The sequence below is a fragment of the Quercus robur genome, chromosome 2 (assembly GCF_932294415.1).
Source record: "Quercus robur chromosome 2, dhQueRobu3.1, whole genome shotgun sequence".
NCBI lineage: Eukaryota > Viridiplantae > Streptophyta > Magnoliopsida > Fagales > Fagaceae > Quercus > Quercus robur.
In genome coordinates, this window is record NC_065535.1 from 97,307,490 (window position 1) to 97,335,306 (window position 27,817).

The window sequence follows — 27,817 nt, forward strand, 5'->3', positions numbered from 1 at the left end:
ATTTAATGCGGATGGGACGTATTTGCCTTGAACCAGTTTCGCATCGTACCCTCACGTGGTTCCCATTCTACTCGCATCTCCTTCAGGGGGCTTTTTGGGGGCAGCTTTCAATGAGATGTTGCTCTTCCCTTTGAAGTTGTAGAGTGCCGAGGACAGGGTCATCCTCGGCTGTGCCCCCGGCATTTTGGCCTTTCCCCATTTGTCCTCGGCAAGTACCCTCCTCGGCACGGGCCCTGGGCCCTAATAGAGCGTGGGCCGGGTCATAAGTCCTCTAGCCCCACAATAGCCCCTCAAAATCCTACTATTCTGCTCCTCGGACGGATAGGAGAGTTTTGATGACATCAGACATCTGTCAATGCCTGTCAATCCTTACCACCTATCGGTTCCCGAGAACTTTCATCTGCCCGAGACACGTTCCTGGAGACGTTGGAAGGTGAAACGTGGCCTCATTAAATGCGGGCGGCTCTGTGTTTCCCACGTTCAACGGTATGATGGAGATCTAACGGTGGGGATTCCTTGGCCTTTATGGGCGGGAAAATTCGTGCAGTTATTCACAGCAGGAAGCATAAATGATTTTCGGAACGGATTTGTCTCTTCAGTTTTGCACTCAAGAGTTCTAGCGCGTATTCCCTGGGTTCATCTGAACTTTTGCCCAAACTCAAGTCTATCTCTAGCACAAAAAAGCCTGTCCGAAGCATCTTTCCTCTTTTCTGTAAGTTTCCTGCCTCCATTAACTCGCGCTTTTTCTTTTCTAGGTTTATTTTTTTTTGGTTCCCTTTCCTCTCCCGTCGCTAGTTGAGTTTGTTTAGTAAATCGTAGAGATGGCTAAATTGAGACTGAGGAAATTAGTCGATACTGAAGAGGCGATGAAAAAGTTCATCGCTGATTACAGGATTCCTCCCAACGTAAGTCTGAGGCATTGTAAGATGGGGGAATGGTACTATAAGAGGAGAACGGGCGAGGTAGTAATTCCCGTCCTCGCCTTTGTAGAGGGGGGTATAAGAATCCCTATGGGGCCGATAACGCAGGGTTACCTTAGGCATTTTCGATTAGCCCCCACCCAGTGCGCCGACAACATGTTTAGGATTCTGGGTTGTGTGGATGCTTTAAACGAAAAGATGGGGCTAAAATTGATCCATCATGACGTGAATTGGTGTTATAATCTCCAAAATTTGAAGGGGAAATCCTACTACATGAAGACGAGAGACGACAGGGTTCGACTAATTCACTGCCTCCCTGATTCCAACAAAGGATTAAACAAGGATTTCCTTATCGTCTCCGGTGAATGGCATGATGGCATTCCGTGCCCCGTGGTGGAAGGAGAACCAGGTGGGGTATAGGGGATGGAAGGGCGCCAACCTTTTATGCCATTCTGATCTGATGTGATTCGGTAACTAACCATGCGTATGTTTTTTTTTGCAGATCCACACGCTTTTCAATGGCATTTTCACCTAATTAACCGAGTGGACTTGGAGACTGTTTTACAAGCGGCAGTTTTCGTAAATGACGGAGACGGTCAAGTCCGAGCCGCTCACAAAATATTAGGGTACGCTCCCCTTCAGAAGTCACTTGCCGACCCTAGGCACGTGATCAGCGACAGCCGTCCTCGGCTCCCAAAAATTACCGTGGTCGAGTCAGGATTTTTAATCTCCGAAGAATCATCCGTCCCAGAGGGTATCCCACTGGTGGATCTCTCCCCATCTCATCAAGGAGCGGTGGACGAAGGCGAGTTAGATCGGTCCGAGGAGGGTTTTGGGGTATTTGACCTAGCCAGCCAATCTGAGGATCCTTCTGGTGATATAGGTAGGGGTGTGCTCGGTTCGGTTTCGGTCGGTTTGTATAGGCATGGCCAACCGAAACCGAATATTTCGGTTTGTGAAATTCTCAACCGAAACCGACTGAAATGGCTGGAAAACCATCGGTTTCGGTGTATATCGGTTTCAGTCGGTTTCGGTCGGTTTTCGATTTTCCAAAGAGAGGGTTATTGAGATTTTCAAAACCCTAAATTTAATCACATATAAAAAACAAATAGAGTAACAGAGAGAGAGCTTTAGAGAAAGAAAAATTTCCAACAATATTTGTTCAACAATTTACAGTATTACATACAGATTCCAACAAAAAATTGAAAATATTTTGATTTAGCAAAAGGGTCCAGACAGAACTTTACCGTTGCTGCACCATAGCAGGAGCCTACCACCATGCTTGAGTCTACCACCATGTCTCTGTAGTGAATTGAAGAAAGAACAGAGACATGTGACTTAGAGAGAAGAGAAAGGCATGGCCATGGTCCATGGGACTCAGAGAACGAAAAGAAAAGAAAAGAATGAGGCGGCTGGACTGAGAAGGGCAGAGACCAGAGAGAAAATTGGGGAAGGAACGAAGGGTAGAGAGAAAAAATTGAAATGAGAAAGGAAGAGACAAACAGAGAAAAAATTGAGAGAAAAAAATGGGGAGAGCGGCGGCTGAAGAAAGAAAAGGGAAGATTAAACAGGGGTATTTCGGTATTTATGCTACTACTAGGGTTTTAAAAAATTAAATAGAAAAAAATACAAACGTCCCGCGCGAAGGCTCGAACCTGGGATCAGCTAGCTAAATCATAAGGAGCATACCATTAAGGCCACTGATCAATTATGTATTAATATTACATAAATATATATATATTCGGTTTGTTCGGTTCGGTTTCGGGTGAAAAAATCCAGCACCGAAACCGAAACCGAAACCGAACTGAACCGAAACCGAACCGAAAATTTGGCAACAGTTCGGTCGGTTTCGGTCGGTTTGTTCGGTTCGTCGGTTTTTTGCACACCCCTAGATATAGGTGACCCAGCCTTGTCCGAGGCAGAATTGTCATCAGTAGGCACATCTTCCCAAGCCGAGATGGGACTTAAGAGAAAGCTCCCGACCAGCTTATTCGACCTCCTCGAAGGTCAACCGGGGAAGGGTGCACAGGGAACGCCGCAATCCAACGCTCTGTCCCCACCACCTCAGCCCCAGACTACCCAGACTAGGTCATCCTCCACAAAGTCACAGCCACAATCCCCCCCCCCCCCCAAACTTCCTGCTCCTTCCCAACCAGCTCTGCCTCCTCGGCCGGAAACCACTGATTCAAAGAGAAAGAGGAGTCCCAGGGGCAAGGAAACCATGGATGGAGGAAAATCCCAACCTTCTAAGGAGAAGGAGGAAGCCCCGCGTGCGAAACAATTGAAGATTGGGCACCAAAACAAGGGTAAAGAGACCGAAGCCCAATCTTCCCAAGGCAAGGGAAAGGGGGTTGTGGCCCAATCCTTGCCAAGCGCCTGGCTTCCCGCCCCAATGCTCCACGGGGAGCCACTGCTAGAAACCGCGTCCATGAGGGACTTTGGAGATGGCGAGGGTTGTTATGTGGCAGATGCACTGGGGAGGACCATGCTACTTCCCACCGACGTGGATGGGTTGGAGAAAATGAGGATGCAGGAGGTTTTCCTCAGTACGAAGAGGTACTTGGGCATAGTAAGGCTCTTGAACCCTTAAAACTTTATTAACTCTTACTCCCGGTCTATCATTCACGATGTATTTATCTCCCTTGACAGGCTCTCCAAGCCACCTATAGGATGGAGGAGGAAGTGAACAAGCAGAGTAAGGCAGCCGAGAATGAACGCTCCAAGCGCTTAGAGGCCACGCAGACTCTCAAAGCTTCCGAGGACGACCTCGCCAAGGCCAAGGCTGCCTTAACAGAGGCTGTCCGATATAGGGATAGCGCCTCGGCGGGTTTAGCTGGCGCCCAAAAACAGGCCGAGGACCAAACAAAACGTCTACTCGAAGCCGAGAATCATTTGCGAATAGCAAAGGAGCAGATTAGCGATTTAAAGAAAAGACTGATCTTGGCGGAGAATGACAAAGGTGTGGCAGAGTATGCCCGGGACGAAGCCATGAGGGCCAAGCAGGAGGCTGAGTTTGCCAGAAACGAGGCTGAGGCTGCCAAGGAAACAGCCGAGGATGAGGGTTACAACGCAGGGGTAGCTGACACCCAAGCCTCCCTTAAAGCCCAAATTCCCGGAGTATGCAGGCTTTACTGCTCCCAGGTTTGGGAAGAGGCCTTGAAGCGAGCTGGGGTGGATGCTTCGTCCGATTTGTGGAAAGCAGAGAACATATTCTACCCTACAGCCATCCATGAGGCCACCTCCACCAACTCCGAGGCTGTGAGCGATCAACTTGAGGAAGGGTCACTCAGTCGGAAGCTGTACAGGTCGGCGCCTCTCCTGGCGAGCCGTTAAAAGGGGGAGAGCTTCAGGATGTGACAGAAGCGTCTGAGCGTATGGAACCCGAGGTACCCAAAGAGGTTGCTGAGCCTGTGGTCGGCGCTCAGATGCCTAACGCCGAAGAGCCAGCCATACTTGCCCAGCCCCTACAGGCAATTCCCTTCACTGTGGTCCCCAAGAGCACCAACACCGATCCTGCTCAGTCTTCCCCAGAAGGGACTGTCCTCCAGGGTGTCGAAGCTGATCCCTTAAAACTTTCCCAGGATGTGGCCAACGAAGAATTGAAGAAGTAGAAACCTCTGCCAGGCTCCGTATTTGTTTTTAGTTTAATGATTAACTAGTTTCCCTTTTTCTTTTTTATTGACAAAACTTTATAGTCTGCTGGTAGTTTGAACCTGTTGACCACATAAATGAAATTCTTTTCTTCCTTTTTCCTTTTGGTTATTTGCCAGTTGCCATCATCGATACTTACTACTGTTTATGATTTCTGAACTAATTATCGTAACATGTATGCGTGGTTGCACATATGACATGTTTAGGATCCTGTTTTGGAATATTAGCACACCCGCCCCCATAGGGTATTGAACTCGCGTCAGGACTTATTTCAGCGGGTACATAGGCATCACCTAAAATGTCATATGTGCCATTAGGACCAACTTGGTGTCCAAATTTCGTTTAAGCAGTTGGTTTTGGATTTTTAAGTAGTTGGTTTTCCCATAGATTTGAGTCCGAGGACCATGCAATACCTTGGTTCTGTCCAAAACTTGATTCATAAGTAGTTGGTTTCCCCATAGGTTTGAGTCTGAGGACCGTGCAATACCTTGGTTCTGTCCAAAACTTGATTTTTAAGTAGTTGGTTTCCCCCTAGGTTTGAGTCCGAGGACCATGCAATACCTTGGTTCTGTCCAAAACTTGATTCTAAGTAGTTGGTTTCCCCATAGGTTTGAGTCTGAGGACCATGCAATACCTTGGTTCTGTCCAAAACTTGATTCTTAAGTAGTTGGTTTCCCCATAGGTTTGAGTCCGAGGACCATGCAATACCTTGGTTCTGTCCAAAACTTGATTCTCAAATAGTTGGTTTCCCCATAGGTTTGAGTCCGAGGACCATGCAATACCTTGGTTCTGTCCAAAACTTGATTCTTAAGTAGTTGGTTTCCCCATAGGTTTGAGTCCGAGGACCATGCAATACCTTGGTTCTGTCCAAAACTTGATTCATAAGTAGTTGGTTTCCCCATAGGTTTGAGTTCGAGGACCATGTAATATCTTGGTTCTGTCCAAAACTTGATTCTTAAGTAGTTGGTTTCCCCATAGGTTTGAGTCCGAGGACCATGCAATACCTTGGTTCTGTCCAAAACTTGATTCTAAGTAGTTGGTTTCCCCATAGGTTTAAGTCTGAGGACCATGCAATACCTTGGTTCTGTCCAAAACTTGATTCATAAGTAGTTGGTTTCCCCATAGGTTTGAGTCCGAAGACCATGCAATACCTTGATTCTGTCCAAAACTTGATTCTTAAGTAGTTGGTTTCCCCATAGGTTTGAGTCCAAGGACCATGCAATACCTTGGTTCTGTCCAAAACTTGATTCTTAAGTAGTTGGTTTCCCTATAGGTTTGAGTCCGAGGACCATGCAATACCTTGGTTCTGTCCAAAACTTGATTCATAAGTAGTTGGTTTCCCCATAGGTTTGAGTCCGAGGACCATGCAATACCTTGGTTCTGTCCAAAACTTGATTCTAAGTAGTTGGTTTCCCCATAGGTTTGAGTCCGAGGACTATGCAATACCTTGGTTCTGTCCAAAACTTGATTCATAAGTAGTTGGTTTCCCCATAGGTTTGAGTCCGAGGACCATGCAATACCTTGGTTCTGTCCAAAACTTGATTCTAAGTAGTTGGTTTCCCCATAGGTTTGAGTCCGAGGACCATGCAATACCTTGGTTCTGTCCAAAACTTGATTCTAAGTAGTTGGTTTCCCCATAGGTTTGAGTCCGAGAACCATGCAATACCTTGGTTCTATCAAAAACTTGATTTTTAAGTAGTTGGAGGAATTAACCCCTTGGCTATGGCGCGGGACCTTGGTTTAGGGGGATTAGATCCTCGGCCAAGCCCCTAGTGAAGAAACGTAGCCCCTAATGGAACTTTACGCTAGAACACTACACCCGGATGTTGGGAATGACGTGAGGGATTGTCTCACCACCTGTGCCAAGACACAAGCCTTTCCCACAGACGACGCCAATTGTAAGGATACGATTTGTAACGACCCAAAACGATATTGGGTTTGCACGTAAAAAGGCCCAAACAATATCATTTGTAGAGCGTGGGTTTGAAAGGCTAGGCTTTGGTCACCGGAAGATGGTTTGTCGTGGTGTTCATACAGAATTAAATCATGTTCGCTCGAGGAGTCCTTCTCCTGGAGGCGGGCTGGGAGGCTCTCGTTCTTGGCCTTTTTTCCCAGCCGCCTTCTTGGTGCATCAACCTTTACAATATATAGCCCTTCTGGGTTGATCTTAGCCCTCCACCTGTTGATCAGGCAGGTGCCCGCTTCAGTACCCGTCCCACCTTGCTTTTTGTTAGTTACGATGATTGAAGTCGCCCTGTCCAGGCGTCTTTTCTCATTAACATGGTTAGGACGTTGGCGGGTGCATTTAATGCGGATGGGACATATTTGCCTTGAACCAGTTTCGCATCATACCCTCACGTGGTTCCCATTCTACTCGCATCTCCTTCAGGGAGCTTTTTGGGGGCAGCTTTCAGTGAGATGTTGCTCTTCCCTTTGAAGTCGTAGAGTGCCGAGGACAGGATCATCCTCGGCTGTGCCCCCGGCATTTCGGCCTTTCCCCATTCGTCCTCGGCAAGTACCCTCCTTGGCACGGGCTCTGGGCCCTAATAGAGCGTGGGCCGGGTCATAAGTCCTCTGGCCCCACAATTCCCATTCCCAATTAGTTGTTCAAGCATTGATAACTAATTCTAAAGTTTCTATGAACACACAATAATTCACAACAAATTTCACATCGATTAATACCATAAATTTTTATTAGTAGATAATAAAATGGAATTAGTGGTAGGCTTACACGAAAATCAATAATAGGAATAGGCTCACCTCCAATTTAGAACTTTCCTGTTTCCTCCCATTTTAAAATAGATGGGTGACATATAAAAAAATTAAAAATTCCAATGGTTAGAAAAGAAGCCACATGTGTTTTCAAAAAATAGAAGGGATATGTGACAGGTTCTCCCATCATTAGATTCGAAGCCACCAATCAATGATGGGAGAACTTATCACAGAGGCAACGCACGTGTAGTGCATAGATCAATAGTCTAAAGAAGCAAGCGGCGTTTGGTGGCACGTGAGACGGAAGATGGAGACCGGATTCCTGGGTTTTGCATATCGAAGGCCAACAAAGAGATTTGTGGTGTTGGTTTTACAAAGGGAGTGACGAAAACTTAGATCTGAAGAGAGGCTCGGATTACTCAGTGATTTTGTACCTACGATGCGACGACTATAGCTTTTGATGGTGGCGAGACAATGGTGGAGGTGGTGAAGGCGTCTTGGGTTTAATGGTGATTTTTAAGGCCAAGTTTAGGTTGCAGACTTAGTGGTTTTTCAATGAGGTTGATGAGGAAAAATGCAAGGAGGAGAAGGGCAACCTTTTATGCTTTATGATAAAGTAAAAAGGTAATCGTTGGATTTCATTTTACTTCTAGATCACTCGTTTGTTTAAAAATTTGAGAAAATATGAGCTTCTAAACTGGAGGTGAACTTCTTCAATAATAATAACCTTACAACGCTTATCAAAAAAAAAAAAAAAAATAACCTTACAACTCAATAATAGATGTAAAATTTGTTATGAAAAATGCCAAGGAGCATTACTCAACAAATAAAAGGTTTTAATTTATTGATATAAGAATTAGATGCATATTATTTCGAAGAAAAGGCAAATTTTAAATTTGATACCATCACCACTTGTTTGAATCTATGATCTGCCTTGCTACTTTCACGTGTCCACATATATTCCACGTGTGTACAAGTACAAAGTCCATGAGCCACCCCACCAGCCGTAAAATTGAACAGCAAATGCTTTTATTATCTCTCTTCACAACTGTGTGGCTTCAGAGAACCAGAGAGCCATCTGGGACTGGAAGTGATACACTGTACTCACTCTGTACACTCACCAGTCACCACCGCAAAGCAAAGCAGGAGAAATAGAAAATAGAAATATCTAGTCGGTCCAGTACGTGGGCCCCACCAGGCCATTTCCATTAGTCCAACTAAGTCAACGTCCTAGATCCGCACCTTCAATCTCATTCTCGCCTACAACAAACAGATCCGCAGCTTCAACCCCTTTTTTTTTTTTTTTAGAACATCAAATTTAATACAAAAATTTAGAGTGTAAATGAAATTTTCAATAACTCTAACAAGGCTCAATTCAATATGGATCAAAATAAAATTGTAAAATTTCTTAACTGCTCTTTGATTTTAATTGATTAATTTTTATTAAAAATAAAGTGGTTTAAAATACATTTATATTTTTAAATTTTTTTGAGAATTATATATAGTCAAAATGTCAAATAAATAAATAATATTTTTTTCAAAAAAATTAATAGATAAAATAAGTTAGAAAATAAACTTAAAATTAATATAAAAAATTACCTACAATCTCTTACACAAAGATTCAAATAATCATTGGCTTTATTTAAATAACACATAATTTTTTTTTTTCTTGTTAAGTATATTGCAGGGTTGCAAGACAGGATAAGTGGAATTCAAACCACATTCATATGACACCATAAAAAATGTCATCAACATTAGCCTTTTACTTCTTTTTTTTTTTTTTTAAATAACACAGGATTATCACCTATTAACTCATATAATTAAAGGGTTGTTTTATAATATATAATTTTTATCATCATAACTATTACTAGTAGTCATTCATATTTTATTATAAAATATATGTTGACTATCTTATATTAACAATTAAAATTATATAGGTATTAGCATATACATAAAGGATGCATTGAATATAGTTGGTTAGATACCATGTTTTTCCTAATTAAATTTAACTATATCGCTATATTGATGCACACAACTAAATTCAATCATCCATAGAAAGATAAAAATTGGATCAAAACTAGTAAACTTGGAATTCTATTTCAAAAAAAATAAAAGAAAATCTAATGAGTTGGAAAGAATTGAATTCCAAATTCCAAACTAAAAGTAATTCATGTGGTTGGATACATGCGTATGACTCTCTTTATGGTACAAAGTAATTAAAAAAATGGGATGTATCTATATTGTGGGAAAGTAGAATATTTATTGGTTTTGTTTTTTGGAACCTCAATAGCTCCGTTCATAAATGTAGCCATGTAGGCGTTAGGCTTAGGCCAACTAACAAATTTCACAATCAACAATAAAACAACAACAAATAACGCTCTTCGTTACAACCAAAGCTCTCTCTCTTTTTCCCTGTACACTATAAATACACTCAAAACTCTCTCTCTTTCTCTTTCTCTCTCACACTCAGAAATAGACTGATTTAGAAATTTTCTAACAACTTTGGTTTCGGTTCGTTTCGGTTCACAATGGCAACTCCTCCTCCGATCAAATTGAAGCAATCTCAACCCAACGCGACGGCGCAGACTCTAACGGCGGTGGCGTCACCTTCTTCCGCTTCACACGACACTGCACGGCTACTCGTCCGCGAAACGCTGCGTATAAGCGCCAATCTCGCTTCTTCGCCTTCGATTCCGGCGGAGCCGCCGCTCTCTCTGGCCGATTCGCCGGAGAGTCGGAGTTTGAATCGGCGGAGGCTGGGGCTGGTGGAGGAAGAGTATGTGAATTCGAGCTTGAGGCTGATTTGCTGCGAGGAAATCGACGGTCGCAGATGGAACTACGTGGCTGAAAAAGACGCGCTTTCTGGAACCTTCAAGAAGAACTCCATTCGCGCCCTCACTTTGCACTCTCCGCAAGCTCCAGTTGAGGTCAGCTAGCTCAATTTTCGCTCTGTTTTGAATGTGCATTTCTTCAAATTATGTTATTTGGTATAATCCAGCTAGCTCAACTGTTAAGCTTTTGGTTCTGAATATACTCTCGCTTATGAATGGTTGCTTGGTTTTCATTGTTAATCAAAATTAGATGTCTTGGACTATATTTTGATTATCGGTCTGTGACTGTAATGATCGAAGTCTTCGAATCACAATCACAAGCCTATTATTTATTGAGGCAAAAACAAATTTATTGGATGGTAAAGGAGCAATCATCGTGTGATGGTTAAGAATGATTTCTAGATATCCACTTAATTATGATGTTCATGCTCATATAATTTCAGTAAAGTATCGATTTTCAGTGGAAAGAATGGATGATTGGTGTCCTATAGTTGTTAAATGCACTAGAACAGAGAGTTTGTTCTGTAATGTTGAATACTTACTGGGATTGAGAAGAAGGTAGAGGATTTGGTCATTATATTGTTTGTTTAATAACTTGTGATGTCATCTGATGCATCTATTGGAATTTATTTTCTTTGGTTTTGGTGCAGGATCTGATGTCATTTGTAAGATCTTATGTGGTTCCAGAAGGTTTCCCTGATAGCGTTATTCCTTCGTATGTTCCTTATATGACATGGAGAGCTTTGAAGGTAGTTACCTTACTTTTCAGTTAAACATTGGAACGATGGTGGGGGCTTATAAGGGAATAGGGAACTAGCTCTTACTGGAACATGCAGCACTTCATGTTTTAATACTCGCCAGTAGGAATTCAAGACTTTCGGTACTCTTAAATGCTGTGTTAATGATTGTCTTTATTCATTGTAGCATTTCTTTGGTGGAGCAATGGGTGTTTTCACAACACAAACGCTTTTGAGTTCAGTTGGAGTCTCTAGAAACCGAGCAACTCCTGGAGCTGTTGCTATTAACTGGATTCTCAAGGTGAACAAGATTTTGACACATTTCACAAGATAGTATACATTTTTCAAAATGAATAAAGCTTAAAGTTTTCTTGTGTACTAGTTTAGCAAGATACTATGCATGACCCATATTGAAGTTCACATGTACAATATGGTTTGTCAAAGGAAAGAACATTATTCATTGATGGGTTTCTGTTTGTTGGAGTAGTTTCTCATTTGAGATTTCTACTGTAAATTCCCAAAAAAATTACTCGTCTACATTGAGACATAAATATAATTTTTTTAATTCAATTGCCGGGGGAGGGGGGATTTGAATTCTGTATGTCTCTGTTGGAAACACCAAGAGGTGTCAATTGAGCTACAAAGCTCTTGTCAACATAAAAATTTATTTATGCTGGAGACTACTGGTGATTTACTCTTAATGCTGTCACTCATTGCATTTAGAATATTTCAGTAAGCAGTACAAGAAAGGGTTCTCCTTTGACTGCAATTTAGTTCCCTGTCTTGCCTTATTTTATTACTTTCCAGCCCTTCTTGTTGAGATTGATTGTAGTCTTATTGGAAATTCACAAGTTGATGTTCATGAAGGTAAATTTACATTATCTGTAGGATGGTGCTGGTCGTGTTGGAAAAATGCTTTTTGCCCGTCAAGGAAAGAAGTTTGATTATGACTTAAAACAGGTATAATTTAATGGCTGTTCTGTTTTTTTATATAGGTAAGAATAATTTTATTGAAAAGAGGCTACTTCATGAAAAAAGACATGTAGTAGCCTAAATAATTACAATCGGAAAAATATCTACATACGAATTGACTCTATCAAATTTTGAACAGAAGTACTATCTATTCAATTTGGCAGTCCAATTTTCAACCTGACAGTTATAATACCATGTGTCTCTCCATAATTATGTGTTACAGCTACGATTTACGGGTGATCTCCTTATGGAGTTGGGTGCTGGTGTGGAGCTGGCAACTGCAGCTGTGCCACACCTTTTTCTTCCTTTGGCTTGTGCTGCTAACGTTGTAAAGGTTTGATGGCTTTTTCATAACACAAATATGCCATGGTCATGTCAGTTGTGTGCTCTCATATTATTTACTCTTTGCTTGTAGAATGTGGCTGCTGTAACATCAACATCAACTCGTACACCAATTTACAAAGCCTTTGCCAAAGGAGAAAACATCGGGGATGTAACTGCTAAAGGAGAATGTGTTGGGAATATTGCAGATCTGGTATGCTTATCAAACTTCTCTTTCTATTTTTGCAGGGTGATACCAATATAAGTAGGAATGTGAGGTAGGTCTATCAAATGAAATATATTGTGACATGGGTTTGTGGGCCCAAATACTGTCTTGACACCATTACATCTAACATAAGAACTCTCTAAAATAGGTCTGAGCTTGTAATATAGGCTGCTCTTTCTCTCTCACCAACTTTGTTTTTTTTCCTCCTATATGGTCTTTTCCTTATTGTAGCATTTAATCATTTGCAGCCATAACCTTTCCATCAATTCATTTGTCAAATTATCAAATAGGAGTTTTAGTATTAAATGATTATGCAGAACAAAATAAAAATTGTGTTTGGATTGCCTTTTAACAGAAAGGAGCTTGGATTTCGTGTGTCAATTAATGGGTTCAAGAGGGGGAAGTTGAGTCTGAATTTCAGTTTAATACCATAGCATATATTTATTATGGATTAGGTTCATATTACTCTTGATGTAACTCTTAGTTATGTTAATATGTTATACCACTTAAGAACTTTGAATACTTATAACTCTTTTGGATCTTGATTAGCTAGTCTAAGTTGAATCAAGTCATATTTTGTTGTGATCTAGGTTATGTAGCTTTTGGTCCAGTTATTATTAAGTTTTACAATGTAGAACCGAGGTAAGGCTATAGCAGAAACCCATGAGTCTTATTTTAAGTTTTGGAGTTCTGTTTTTATGTTTTATTCTTTTCTTACATAGTTTAACTGTTATTTTTCTCTCTTGTTTGGGAATCCTAGTCTTTGTTTTACAATGATTAGGAATGTTTTATATATAAAGGCTTTTGTGTAAGCTTTAAAGATTCAGATTATAATTAAATAAAATTCTAGCAGCTTTTCTTAAAGCATTGTGGGTAGGAATTGTCTAGGTTTTATCTTTCCTCTTCTTTTTCTTCTTTTATATATATATATATATATATATATTTTGTCAATTCAATGTTTTAACAACAAAATGCCATTGAATTCCTTTAAGATTCAATTTTTATGACCAACCTAAGAGCTCACAAATTAACCTAATTTAGAGTTGAGTTTCTTAAAAATCTTGCATCAATATGGTATTGAAGCCCATCACAGCCTCTGTCGGTCTGTCCTACATCATCCATAATTAGGTTATATGCTCACTTTTTGCTTAACACACACACTCTAAATTTTGTATCAATCAAATGTTATCAATTGTCCAATTCATCAAGCCATGTAATTTGTGTACATTAAAATATGGATAACTATAGTTATGAACATTTTATAGATGAGGCAGTCTTGATCTTTGATCATCTTGATAGCAACTGTTGTTTTCTCATAATACTCATACCTTGAAAATTTATTGAGTCACAGAATATTGATTAGAGTTATCCTAAGTGTAACTTGGAAGTCTCGAACTGGACTTTGTGTGTGTGTGTGTGGTGTTGGTTGGAAGTACAAAATGAACAAAGTACACATTTGATCATATGCCTCAGGTATTATAGAAATTATCCTGTCCTGCAATAGATGAAAACCTTTTATATTTCAAGTTGACCAATATATGAAACTTTCCAAAAGTGGAACTTCAGTTCCCTATATTATTCACATCTCTCTTTTTCCCCCCAAAAGGCAAACAAGGTTCTTATTAAAAGTTGTGTTCACCTCTAAGATAAAGTAAATGCCATTTTGCCAATGAGCCCTAGCTCAAATGGAACTTCCTCCTCTCACTAGTGTGGGTACAGGGTGATTTCATTGGTTCAAAACGCAATTACCATTAAACAAGTTTTGATATGGTTTTTTTTTTTTTCCTTGAAAGGACATTAAAAAGATTAGTATATTTTTACCTTTTCATGAATTTTCATTCCATTTCAAAATTTTCATATATTGAGGATCAAAAGGAGTATATAATATGTACATATATGTTAGATTTTTTATGTAAATGATATAATTTATGACTAAATGTGACAGCGTCAAACTGTCAATGGTAAGCTGGAAAAATGGGCCCTGTATCATATGTGTGCTGCTAGTCTCTACTAATTTCTACTCCTCCATTGTGTGAACTTATTTGTGATGAAATTTTTTATTGATGCTGATGTAAGTGAAACTTTTCTCTTGTGAAGCTGGGAACTGGGATGAGCATATTGATCTCAAAAAGAAATCCGTCCTTGGTTACTACGTTTGCCTTACTTTCATGCGGATATGTCTTCAGCTCTTACCAAGAGGTTAGATTCGTTATAAGTATACAATGTTTGTTAGAGCTTCTTCACATCCCTTTTGTTTGTGGATGTTGAATTAATCAGGCTAATTGCACTTATATTTTCCTTCAGGTTAAGTCTGTAGTATTGCACACATTGAACCGGGCAAGATTCACTGTGGCAGTAGATTCATTCCTTAAGACAGGTTCCTAACCCACCATAAGTGGTCTACTTTAGAGTCAGAATTTTTCCTCTGTTTTCTTTTTAACCATATCTTATGTTCTTTTCAAGGTTTCCTAAATGAAGCAGACTAGTTCCCTCTATAAGCACGAGAAGTTTATTTTATAATGTGTAATGGCTTAATCATGCTTTCTTTCTATTTGTAGGACGAGTCCCCTCATTGCAGGAGGGGAACTTGAACGAAAAGATATTAAGTTTTCCATGGTTGAAAGATAAGCCTGTTGTTCTTGGTATGTGAGGGGAATTGTATTGCAAGATTTCCCACTTGATTTTGGCCCTCTTATTTCTGGGAGTTCAATCTGAAGTTTTTTACAACTTTTTGGCAGGACCAAGATTTAAGGATGCTTTTCAAGACCCAGGTGTATATCTTGCTGTAGAGCCTCTCTTTGAGGTAAGTTCCTTTTTGGGAAGAAACAAATTTCAAGGAAATTGCTTTTATGGATTCAGTAGTTTCTTTTTCTAGATTAGCTCTTTGTCTCTCTTATATGTATTCATTATGTCCTCTTGATTGGTGACAGAAAGAGAGATATATTGTGACATATAATCCATCAAAAGGTAAAGTATATGCATTGCTCAAAGATCAGGCAAAGTCAGATGACATTCTAAAAGCGGCATTCCATGTGAGATGTCTCGCTCATCTTTGTCTGTACTTTTTGTACTAACCATCAGTTTTTTTCCTCATATGCTTTGTGTTTAAGATATGGTTAACCTTGTATAACAGGCTCACGTGCTTCTGCATTTTGTACAATCATCAAATGAGAGTCGATCTAGTGCTCAGAAGCAGAGGGATTATAATAACTATTCCGATATTGTGTTGACAACTACTGATCTTGAGGCTCATATATCAGAGTCATGTAAGATGGTCTCAAAATCATATGGGATTTTCAAGAGCAAAGCTGCAGAGCAGGTAGGTGGAAATCAACTATCTTTTTTTTCTCTTTTTTTTTTCTCTCTTTGAGAAGTGCGTGTGTCAATGTTCAATAGTGTTAGCTTTGGGCTTTGTTGATGCATCCTTTTGGCTTATGCTTGAGGTGCTTTCGAAGTGGTAGGCTTACCAGTTACAAGAAATTTAGATAAGTGAGAAATTTACTGGAGTTAAATAGGCCTCCTAGCCATTGCCCACTTTGATGTGCTATTGTGATAAATTTAAAAATAAAAAAAATAAAATAAAATAAAATAAAAAAAAAAGAATAAAAAAAAAAAGAAGGAAGGACACTTATTGAAATGAATGAAGAGGCTAGACTCTCAGCACTGAATTATCTACACTTGTAATCACCCTTCCTTCCTGGAGGGGCTTATACTCAATCACTCGCTCAGGAAGTACCATGAAGCCTTGATAATGTATAACAGCCACTTGAGCGTGCTCATTTTAGTTCAATGCTGCTATTTACTTGTTGATCCACTTATCAAAAAAAAAAAAAAAAAAATTACTTGTTGATCCGTAGTATGTGTTTTGCTCTTGCTATGAAAATTTGTGCTATAAAATATAAACTACATTTTGAAACAACATAGTGGCAGACCTTTTTGTGTTTTTGGCCAAAAAAATTTGCAAAAGCTTTTCCTGCATTGTGATAGTTGTATGTGGTACAGTGGTTGTGGTTGCAAGCAAAATTGCATGGAAGTGGTCCCATCAGATACCTGTCCTATATAATGTAATTTTAATAAGATGGAATTGTATCCAAAATTCTGAATAAAAGAATGGTTCCAGAGCCTCCTACAGACTATTGGATGCTATTTCAGTAATTATCTTGCAAGTTCTCTAAAAGCACTTGAAGCCAGCTTTGAATTCTTACTTTTGGAAGGCAAAGATCTTGACAGGAATTAAGCAGTAGTTAGAATAAAGTCTACTGTCATATGGTTATTTGGATTTAGACTTGCATTTAATTCACCAACCCAAATGTATTTTCTGTGATAATTCACTGATTATGGGATATGATGCACTTTCTAAAATGCAAATTTTCTGTTTTGGCTTTTCCCTTTTTGTTAGGGGTGGAAGATGTCAGAATCACTTCTTAATCCTGGCCGAGCTCGTCTATGTGCAAGTGACAAATCAGGATGACATGCTCATACTTTTTCATTGGTATGCAAACTGGGCTTTGACTTATAAGATGCTTGACAATGCCAAGTGCTCGTACTGCCTGTGACACTTAAAAAGTTCCGCAGACAGAAGAGGTCTGTGTGACAAAAAGAGCTAGCACTAGACCAAGGGGACCATGGGAACCATGGACTTATGAAGATGTTCAATCTGTGTTACAGTGCAAAAATACTTTGCAGATTGCACCCTCTCTGCATTATGAAACACACTTTAAGATGGTGTGGTGCAGTCTTGTGTTATAAGGGATGTGTTGTTAGGCATGAAGTTGCATACTATAGTTGCACATAGAATTGGGTTGTTTTTCTCTCTCTTATCAGCTCGGTTTTTGTTTATGTTATGGGGTTTTGAGTTTTTTTCTTTTCATTTTTTGTTGTATTCTTGTGTAACGATGTATATGTTTATAGAATACCTCGAGTTTTCTGTGTCATATCCAGTGCACAAAGCTCTCACTTCTATTCTTGTCAATCAATAAATTTTGATTTGCTCATATTGCAGAGGTGATTATTGAGAAAATGTTAAAAGCTCGGTTTAGAGAATAGACGTTGAAAAGAACGAAGAAACATGTTGATGGGGACATACTGAATCTTTTTTGCTTGTAAAACTAAAATAGCTCAAAAATTTGAACTCATGTCAGCATGCTCGAGTCATACACACAGTGACCCTATGCAAAGGCACGAGCCTATAGACATAGGGCATCACTGCTTTATTGACCTAAGTCACATCTACTGTGAGTTGTCTTGTAAAAGGGGTGTACCAATATCATATAATGATGTCTAGATTTATGTACATAATGTACAACGAAGATAAATTTGCCCCCTATTTTGTCTGGTCTTACTCAATTCTGAGTTACTGAGAGACCCACCATTACACACATTGCGTGCGCCACTATGTTATAGTGGTTCTTATAACAGAAAGCATAAATTCTTTGTTGTTGTTCAAACTTCAAACTATCTTATTATGATCTTATGTCTGCAATGAAAGATGCACTTGAATTTCAAGTTTTGAATTGCTATCATTTCTCTATTATTATTTTTCTTATTATGGATTTTGATAGAAAAATGTGCCAATAGGGTTTATCGATGTATTATTACTACCAATATGCAAAAAGCCATGAGTAAAAAGTCTCATCAGTTACTTTCTGTTGGAAGTGTATGGAGGAGCTCTAAGTAATCGATTTGAATGGGCAGAGTGGCAGCACGCAGCAACCTAAAGCTGCTTTATTCTCTTCTTCCCTTTTAACAATGTTGCTACAATTAACTGATGGTTGTTTAAACAGACTCGTCTTTATGCAAGCACTAATAGGAGTACTGTTTAATATTCTCGAACAATAATAGGTAACAAACTTATGCCAACTATTTTCTTTTATTAATTATCGTATCAACTGTCTAAGAGGTTTGTGACTCAATATTATTGTCTTTCGTTAAAATTTGTAATATCTATAACATCACTTATTTCCCCCGTTTTGTATTGGTGACAGACTGTCTGAGGATTAAAATATGAAAGAGTACAATTTTTGTTTTTATTTTTGTTAATGATGGTATCCAAAACTCTTTGAGCACCAAATAATTCATGCGGTTGTGTATAGTCCCCCATCCACATGCACTGGGTAATTACGGGGAGAAATCCTTAGGATTGACTCTAGGATGAAAGTTAAAAGTTTTGAGCTCAAGATCTCATGAATCTTATGATACCTTAGGAACCACTAGTCTAACCCCTTAGGTCTAAAGATTATATAATAACCCCCCCCCCCCCCCCACACACACACACACACACACACACACCACTACCTGCTCCATCTCATTATATTTGCCTATTATTCATTAGGAAAAATTTAGCTATAGTTCCTTTGTGTTAAAGTTGTTGAGTGATTAAGTGAAAGATGGAAAAGAGAAAGGTAAATAGAAAAACAAAGAAAATGGAGTTAGGACTATGTCCAAGAGGAAAGTTCTTGACAACTACAACTTGACTATTTTATTTATTTTATTACGATGAACCTAATATAAGGTTTATATACTAGAGATTAAAGAACCCTAAGCTAACCCTAGATTAGTTTCCTTGTTCTACAAGTATATGGGTCTACAATTGGTATGGGCCTCTTGGCAATGATATCTCTAACAATTTGTACCCTAATTGAAATCAACAAATATGGTTGTATTGACCAATGCAATGAAAAGAATGCTATCTTTTGCAAGGACAATTAAATTAAATCATGTAATTTATTGAACAATGCAAGTACATGGTTGAATTTAATTGAGAATCAAATGAAAGAAATTATACCTAAGTTTAGTATCTATTCTCTTTTTGAGTTCTCTTAAAATATTGTTCACTTAAAAAAAATTAAAAGATACGATAGGGTTGAAAACTTATCTTGTTCGTTTCATGATAATTATTTTTTATCATCAAGTTAAAGACATTAATATTTTTGTTGTTGTTGTTGTTGTAGACGAGATTTGAACCTAATGTTTTATTAGATAACCCAAAAATATACTAATTGAGCTAATTAGAACTTTTAAAATCCTTATTATTATTATTATTATTTTGTTGAGAATTTTAATCTATAACGTTTACTCCTAATAATAACTCTTTATCATCAAATTAAGACATCAATCGGTTTTTAGTGTATGTAGGAATTGAACTCTAAATCTCTTATTCAACAATCAGATATTTTATCAATTTAGCTAACTGAAATCCACTATTATTATTTATCTTTTTTTTAAAAGCTGACACTTCATTCTATATGCTATTTTTGAATTTAAATTAAGAGGGTAAAGAATGTATACTGCTCTTTCCGTTGCGAAGGTAAGATTAGTTGGGAAGCAGGCAATTCTATGTCATTTCTTTGACAGCAACGCCGCATTGAATATTTCGTCGAGCATTTAAATATATATGATGACTCAGAAATAATATCATAGATCCAATTGAATAGGCCTCATAAATGTGGGTGGTGAATTGTCATTCTTATTAAGAGGGAAAGAATGCTAGAAGAAAGTATAACCAATTAGTTTACCAAAACATAAATAATAATAAAACGAATCTTCACCATAGGAAATGCTACCATTCGAGGGCCCCTCTTTGCAGGTTTTATGAGTTGTTCATCAAGTTCTCTTCTAGACCACAACTTAACTTTTGTATCATAATTTTTGTCAAAATTTTGACAAAACCTATTATTATCACACGAAACCCGTTTGCTTTTTCTTTCATTACTTAATCTATGGCATTAAAATTGTGAAAAAGTTAAGTATAAAACTTGTCCTCATTTTTTATTTGGGTTTACTTTTTTCTTTTTCTTTTTTTGAGAAAGTTTATTTGGGTTTACTTGATTACTTTATCATGCATTTAGTTGGTATTATTCATTGTCAAGAGTTTTATAGCTAAATTGATACATTCACATGTATTTAGTGCTGGGAGATCTAAGGAGAAAAGTGTTCAAATTACAGGGTCAATGACATGCTGTAATTATCTCTTAAAAAAAAAAAAAAAAAAGTTAGCATGTTGTACAAAAAATACCCCAAGTAAAACGGTATATCTTATGTTTATAATATTAATGAATTCCCTAAGAACATTAGCTAAGATACATTTTTGTTTTATTAAATCATGTTTTTATACAATTTTTATTTTACAAACAGAATCAAACTATACATATATATTCAAAAAAATACACACAATTACAATAAATTTATGCGTTTATCAATGAATCATTAACACGTATATTTAAATTTTTTGAATAGTGTGCATTACATTTTATAATTGATTATTTATTAGTTTTTAACCTATGCCCTCAGAGTATATGGATTATGATGCATATATCTTTCAGTTGCTTTGAATTTGGTAATTAATATACACAGCCTAACAGAAACATTAGAGCTTCAACCGCTTTAAAGTTTGGATAATTTTTTAGAAGTTTGTATAACATGCAAGGGCTTTGGTGGTGAGGTGACATATATAGGAGAAGGTTTTACTTTTAGGTTGAAATTTTATCAATAGAAAGATGAAATGAAATAAAAGTATATAATAAGCACATATATGGAAAATATGTCTTTTCGGAATACTGTAAGCATATATAGAGAAGTTTTACATACGACAGAGCAAAAAATATATAAAAATAAAAAGTTAGAAACTGATTGAATTTCTGGTTAGCTTCAGTTTGATCTGATGTGTTTTAATTCGAGGCACAACACAAGCATGTGAAGAAATGCAGAGAGATCTTACACAAGGTTCATAGAGTTAGGCAGGAATTTAATCTTTTATATTAAATGACACGTGATCTGAAACTAGCTTTGTGTTTTCATTTATATATTTTGTTCACTGCATGGGGGACTGTCAAGATTTTGACTAATCCATTTTCTACCATTTGCCCATGGTTCTCTTCTTCTTTTTCTTTTTTTAATTTTTAGTTATTACTTATTTCCCTTTTAATTGTTTTTGTCCTTGCTGGTGGGTGAAATACTTCGAATCTATTTATTACTATTTAATATTTATGCACACACAACAACAACAAAATAGATTTTCTATTAATATTTTAAAACTTAAAATGAATCTTTTGTTAAATAAATAATCCAAAACACTTTATGCGCAAATGCTACCAAAATGAATTAATGTATATATATTTTTAAAATTATTCTTTTACTAAGTACATGAATGTAAAAAGATAAAGTAAACGAAACACTGAGAACATGTCAGTATAGTTGTATTTGGAGGCTGCGTCACAAGTGCATTATATTTTAATTGTTTATTATTGATATATGGTATTGTGATTTTTCATTTTTGCACGTGAACTCTCTTCACTTTTTTTTTTAGAACTCTCTTCACCCTTCTATCCTTTACTTCCAAAACAAAACAAAAAAATTCCTACAAAAATAGGTGACGATCTTTTTTTTTTTTTTAAGGGGATGAGAGGACGTGGGGTGTAATATATATATATTATTCTTGCATGATTAGCAACATGATTTGTGGATAAATACTATGGTTTTGGTCCTTATGGTTTTGACAATAATAATACTTTTAACATCATGGCCTATTATATCAAATAATATATTAATATCTAATTTCATAAATCATTGATTCAGTGACTGTAATGCCATGAACACAATGAGCTTGCAATATGCAAAACAATTAAGGAACACAGCTATAAGTTTGTTGGCTGGTAGAATTAATTGAATTTGTTAATGGAGTTTGATTTGTTTGAATATAAATTTGGTATTAAAATAAAAATTAGTTTTTTTTTTTGGGGTTAAAACAGTAACAAAAAGTTTGCTAGTCTCTTCTTGATAATTTGGGAGAATGATAGGGAGTTTGGGAGCGAGGAGCGTGGAATACATACACAATGACACGTATCAAACTGATGCTAATTTACGCAAAAATGTAATAAATGATGAGTTTCCTCTCTTTCACCAAAATAAATATATAAAAAAACAAAAAAACAAAAACAAAAAAGTGACTTCCTCATTGCAGTAGACACATCATATATGACCATCCTCCCACAAGACAAGTACACAACCTACGAATAGAATCCAAAGTTCTAGGAGAGGACGAAATCCAAGGCATGGTTGGTTTGGCTGGGGGAAGCAGGAAGCTAAAGATAGAAAGGGGTTTTACTATATCTATATGTACCATTGAAATTTATCTGACACACTCTTATCTCAAAGTTACTTTTAATTTTTTAATTTATGGTAATTTTTTTTTTTTTTGGCAAATAAGTTATGATTTGTGGTGCGATTAGGGTTGTTCATCCACCACCACTACTACTGATGATCAAATCCGATTTAGTAACAACAGCTTCCAATATAGGTAGTCAATAACAAATATAATAAAACCAATGTTGAGGTGGTGATCAATAGATTTTGAAAACCGTTAACAAAAAATCGATTATTTCATGTTTTTCAAATCAATTTTCTCTTTTCACCCAAAAACCAGATCTATTACTCTAATACAAAATTCGAATAACCGACTCTTTACACTCGCTTTTCGACCCCTACAATGCCACAACAATTTGATATATAAGAAATTGTCTACATTGGCAGCAAAATTAGTATTTCTTTAATTAAAAAATTCCCTCTCCCAAAACTAATCATATTGATCGATTTAACACGATTTAATTCTCTCTTCATATCAAAACACAAAAATGATTCATTTGACTTTAACAAACTAAGTTTTATATTTTTTTTTTTCCTAATAACAACTAAGTTTTATGTTGATTATTGAATGATAAAACTTTAAGATTATCTAGTACTTAAACTTGTTTTTTTTCCTTTCAAAACTTCAGAATGCAAACATTGGCTACATGATTTGCTCTCGAACTTTTTTCTTTTGAAGAAATTTTAAAGGCAAGAAGGAGAATTACAAATTGCTTAACAATAGCATCACAACTTTCAAGCCTTTTCAATTTCGCACACAATATGATATTTAATACAAAAGCTAATATAAAACTTACAAGAAAAGAGAAAGAATATTAGTTAATTAATAAGAAGCTTTTCCTCAAATTAAATATTGATACATCGGAGTATCTCAGACTGAATATCTCAATCCAATCCAACATGGAATGGATTAAACAAGAACATCACCCACAACTCAAACTACCAAACCCAATGCACCTAAACTACATTACATAACCACTATTATTACAGATAGTAAGTAAGAGACCCCAAAGTAAACATAACCAAAGAGAATAAAATGTTAAAAAGAGATATGTAGTAGTGTAGAGAAAACTAACAAAACACATTAAGCTGACAAGTGGAGTTAAAGCACAAACTAATAAGAGAGAGTGATGGTCATGAGGATATCGTTAATTATGTTTAAGCAGAGGAGGGATTCTTCTTCGCTAGATTGAGCTTGTTGTTGTGCATCCAAACCTTGAGTACTCTTCTCTTGACTCCAATCTCTTGACAGAACTGTTGCACCACAGCTTCTTCTTGCTTCTGAATCTTCCACCCTACTTTCTCAGCGAAGTTTAGCATTTTCTCCTTCTGTTCCTGAGTGAATTTTGTCCTAAACCTTTTCTTCACAAGCTGTGGAGGCCTAGCCACTACAACTCCACCATTAGCACCACCATCTTCTTGCTCATCAGACTCAGAAGGAAGAGACCCCATGTTGTAAGACATTATCATTTGGTGTGGTGGGGGTGCTCTTGAAGATATAAAAGTACCTGTAGCTGTAGGGTAGCCTAAGGCCTCAGGTGCCAATAAATTCTTGTGATGACCAAAGATGAACTTCCTCCTGTTGAGATGTGGGCTATGGTGACAATCACATGAAGAGGGCTCACCTTCAACTTCTTTTCTGTGAAAGTTTCTGTGACAATTGCAAGCTGAGCAGGTGAGTGCTTCTATAGTACCCTCTTCACCACTGGGCATGAATTCACCACACCCATCAGTGGCATTGCCTCCCATGGAAGCTGCATGGTTCTTGAGGCATTCTTTGTACCTAACCACTTTCTTGTTGTAGGGTACATGGTCCTCTAGGCTTGTGGGTAATGGGGGGCCATTGGAGGGGATTTGGGGAGTTGAAGATGGAATGATGTGGTTGTGCGGTACCGGGTCATGATGGATCATATGCCCATGCCCATGCCCATGACCATGATGACCATGTCCAGCATATGTGCTGTTTATTGGGATTGGGATCTCTCCCTCTTGACTTGAAAGATCCATTCCTTGTTTTGTTTATTTTGTGGTGACCACAAGAGAATGAACAAGACAAGATATATGATTAGAAGGTCTATAAATAATTAATAATAATACAAAAAGTGGTTTCTTTGCTTTCTTAACCTCCTAGGCTATTAGGAGTTTTCTTTCTTCACAACGTCCACTCTTTTAAATTACAAGCAAACAGAAACTAGAACCTGTGTGTGTATCTTAGAAACCCTCTATCCTAACCCAAGAAATAAAAAAATAAAAACAAAGGATTTGTTGTCCCAGGTAATTTAATTTCAGTTGCTTTGAAAGAGAGAGAGAAAGAAAGAGGGTGTTTTTATGGGGTTTGCTTGCTCTAACGAGAGCTAGTTAGATATCACAAGGACAATACTTTTGATCAAAAGAACAAAGCAACAAAAGGGTCTTCAACTACCTAGACTTTGAGTATTTTTCTCTGAAGAGGTCAACTTAGAAGTAAAAAAAGAAAAGAAAAAAACAAACAAATTCAGTAACACTGTAGCCCAGAGCTGGCCATAAGAAGAGACCAATTTAAGCAAATGAATCACTTTGTTACCTTGCACATTTCTATCTCTATTACTCGGAAGTGAGAGAAGGAAAGAGGGCCAAACTCTAAACACTTAAAACATTCTTTGAGAAAGAAAATGATAGATGAGAGGAGATGACTGTATTAAGCTTTGTTCTTTCTTTCCACTAGTAATTAAAATGGAAAGAAAGGAAGGAAGAAGAAAATGGCATACCTATATCAATATCTCTCTTTGATCCAAATCTTGAAGTTTAAGCACCTTCCATAGTGAAAGTCAAGGTTTTCCAAGAGAGAAGAGACGTTTTTGGCTTAGAAGGTGGACTTAAAAGATGAGGAGGATTTGGAAAAGAGATGAGAGAGAAGGGTTTGAGGTTTTTTGGAGGTGGGTTTTGCTAGTGAAGCACTAAACAAAGGCTTATAGAGGTAGTGAATGAGGAGGCAAAAGGGGAGAGAGAGAAAAGAAAAGCAGATTTTTTTACAGACAAAGAGGAAAACACAGTGAGTTTAGAGAGGAAGATAAAATAAAAGGTGGGGTGCTTGCTTTGCTTGCACTATCAGGCATCAAGTTTACGCCATATGGAGAGCAGTGTGTCAGAGAGTGGAGAGGACAAAGGAAAGGAAGAAAAAGAAAGAGAAAGACAGACAGACTCTTAAAAGAATTATGGAAAAGAAATGTTCTTCAAAAGAAATTTAGTAAAATCTCCTTTCTATATATAAGTTGGACTTGAAGCCTTAAATAAATAATATTACCAAAAACTTGGGTGGACATATTTGCCCATAATTAGATGACTCTCATACCCTTATATCTTTGGAAGCGCATGGAAGAGGCTAATAATTTGTTATGTTGCTTGAGACAATATGCTACATATCAAGATTTCTTTCTTTTTTTAATGAAAATGCTAAAAGTCACAAATTTCTTTAATTTTGTTTTTGACAAATTGTTGATGAGGAAAATTGTTATTGGAAAGTAAAAAAAATGATATTAGTAATAAGTTTAGATGAAAACCTGTAAGAATTTATCACATTAATAGTTTATAAAAATGTTTTAAAAAAAGTTTGTCTTTAGCATTATTCATTTTTTTAAATGGTATCTTTCATTGTAAAAGTGGCTACTTTAAAAATATTGAATAGTAAAAACAACTATACCACTCAAGTAGGGAAATCTATTTCACAGTTAAAATTCTATTTAATATAGAGAAAAATGTAAAAGAAGATCAAAAATAATAATAGTAAAAATAATATTTAGAAAACAAAAAAAAAAAAGACATGACAATTAGAGAGGTAACAAAGAACATGCATGACTTAGATAGAATAGACGGGATAAAAATAATTCATGTAGCCAATCTTGTTAAATCCATCGAGGATCTATAGCCATCCCAAATTTAAGATTGAGACTTTATTCTTCTTTGTTGTTTTATATTTGACAAAGTGAAGTATATATGTGTTTTATTAATTGAAATTTTAAATAATATGACCCAAAAATAGACATTTATTTTGAATTATAAAATAAAATAATTTAAAATGAAGATGGTCTTTATTCCCGTCGTTGAGTGGGTGAGCTACATGCAAAATATGGCTAAACACTTTGTCTCCTTTAGTTGGAATTGAAAGGGTGTCATGCCATTCATGTGAAATGATTAATTTTGCAATAAAATAGGGAAAACTTAAGCACACAGAAGTAATTTTGACGTACATTTAAAGGGGCAAGAGTGATAATTAGGTCTTTGGCAGAGAATAGAAAGCTTTATTAGTGGATTCTTTCTTCAAGAGACAGAGATACTAATGAAGGAAAAACAAATCAATTGTTTTTTAACAAGAGGCCCTCCATTATTTTTTATATAAAAAAACATACCCTTTACTTTTGTACATTTCCTTTCCTTGTGGTGTTGTATTGTATCATCAGAAAGGATTACTCAATGTGACAATGATGTCCCCTTGGAATAACTAAGGACAATGCTATTCCAATTCATTCAGACTCATCACATGAAAGGTTGGAAAGAGAGAGAGAGAGAGACAGAGAGTAATAGTTGAGACCAGAGAATAGTTCAACTTTCTAATCCAAAGTGAGACAGTGTAACATAATGAGGATTTAGTAAGATAAATACTTATTATAGGTTTGACATTTAATATAACTACTTCATCAAGCAAAGGTTTACCATTTGTATATGAATTGGCTTAAAACTAGAATTAAACCAAGAACTCAACTTATCCATGATGCTATTGGTGTTGTATACTAATATGCTATATGATTTCACTTGCTATATACCTTTGGATTTCTTTTTCAAGCTAAAGCTTATAGCCCAGATCCAGAATTCCTAGATAATTTCAGGCTTTCAGTAAGTCTTTGAAACTATGATATACAAGCATATAGATTTAGTCATATAGTAATATGATTTGGGTCTATAAGGATGCGACAAACAACACAAAGCCTAGAAATATGGTCATTATTCTTACCCTTTTTGTTTAGAAACCAAACGTGTATCATTATATCATAATTAATTTTGAGTGTTAATCAGTGCATATAAACCTGTTTAGATTTCAGCAAGCTCCTTGATTATTTAACTTTTGAGGTTACTATAGAATTATTCTATCTATTTGTTTTCTATTGGACAAATTGAGGAGATAAAAGTAGATTACTTTTTTTTTTTCGGCAAAAATGAAGAGAATACAACTGCATGAAAAACTTTGAAGCTGTTTTAAAATTTTACATGTAATTGGTTGTTTTGCTGAATTTCCCTTTTGACATTCTACATTGAGGGGGGAAAAATTAGTCC

At 36.9% G+C, this 27,817-nt stretch overlaps 2 protein-coding genes and 1 long non-coding RNA gene across 3 annotated transcripts; 2 read left to right on the forward strand and 1 right to left on the reverse strand.

The window, feature by feature from the left end:
- The first annotated feature begins 5,118 nt into the window (after nucleotides 1-5,118).
- LOC126707633 (uncharacterized) lies at nucleotides 5,119-5,960 on the forward strand. The gene is made up of 3 exons (XR_007649033.1): nucleotides 5,119-5,253; nucleotides 5,328-5,475; nucleotides 5,845-5,960. It is a non-coding gene; the product is annotated as an uncharacterized LOC126707633 (long non-coding RNA).
- Nucleotides 5,961-9,623: 3,663 nt separating this feature from the next.
- LOC126716100 (protein root UVB sensitive 6) lies at nucleotides 9,624-17,364 on the forward strand. The gene is made up of 13 exons (XM_050417102.1): nucleotides 9,624-10,210; nucleotides 10,765-10,863; nucleotides 11,039-11,152; nucleotides 11,740-11,811; nucleotides 12,047-12,157; nucleotides 12,239-12,358; nucleotides 14,468-14,569; nucleotides 14,675-14,747; nucleotides 14,929-15,012; nucleotides 15,109-15,173; nucleotides 15,301-15,402; nucleotides 15,504-15,689; nucleotides 16,770-17,364. The coding sequence occupies exons 1-13, from the start codon at nucleotides 9,812-9,814 to the stop codon at nucleotides 16,839-16,841; spliced, it is 1,599 nt and encodes a 532-aa protein (XP_050273059.1). The 5' UTR covers nucleotides 9,624-9,811; the 3' UTR covers nucleotides 16,842-17,364.
- Nucleotides 17,365-23,325: 5,961 nt separating this feature from the next.
- LOC126716101 (zinc-finger homeodomain protein 4-like) lies at nucleotides 23,326-25,713 on the reverse strand. Its single transcript, XM_050417103.1, has 2 exons — nucleotides 25,258-25,713; nucleotides 23,326-24,519 (listed from the first exon to the last, which is right to left on the reverse strand). Exon 2 carries the CDS (start codon nucleotides 24,515-24,517, stop codon nucleotides 23,669-23,671), a length of 849 nt encoding a protein of 282 aa, XP_050273060.1. The 5' UTR covers nucleotides 24,518-24,519; nucleotides 25,258-25,713; the 3' UTR covers nucleotides 23,326-23,668.
- Between the last annotated feature and the right edge of the window lie 2,104 nt (nucleotides 25,714-27,817).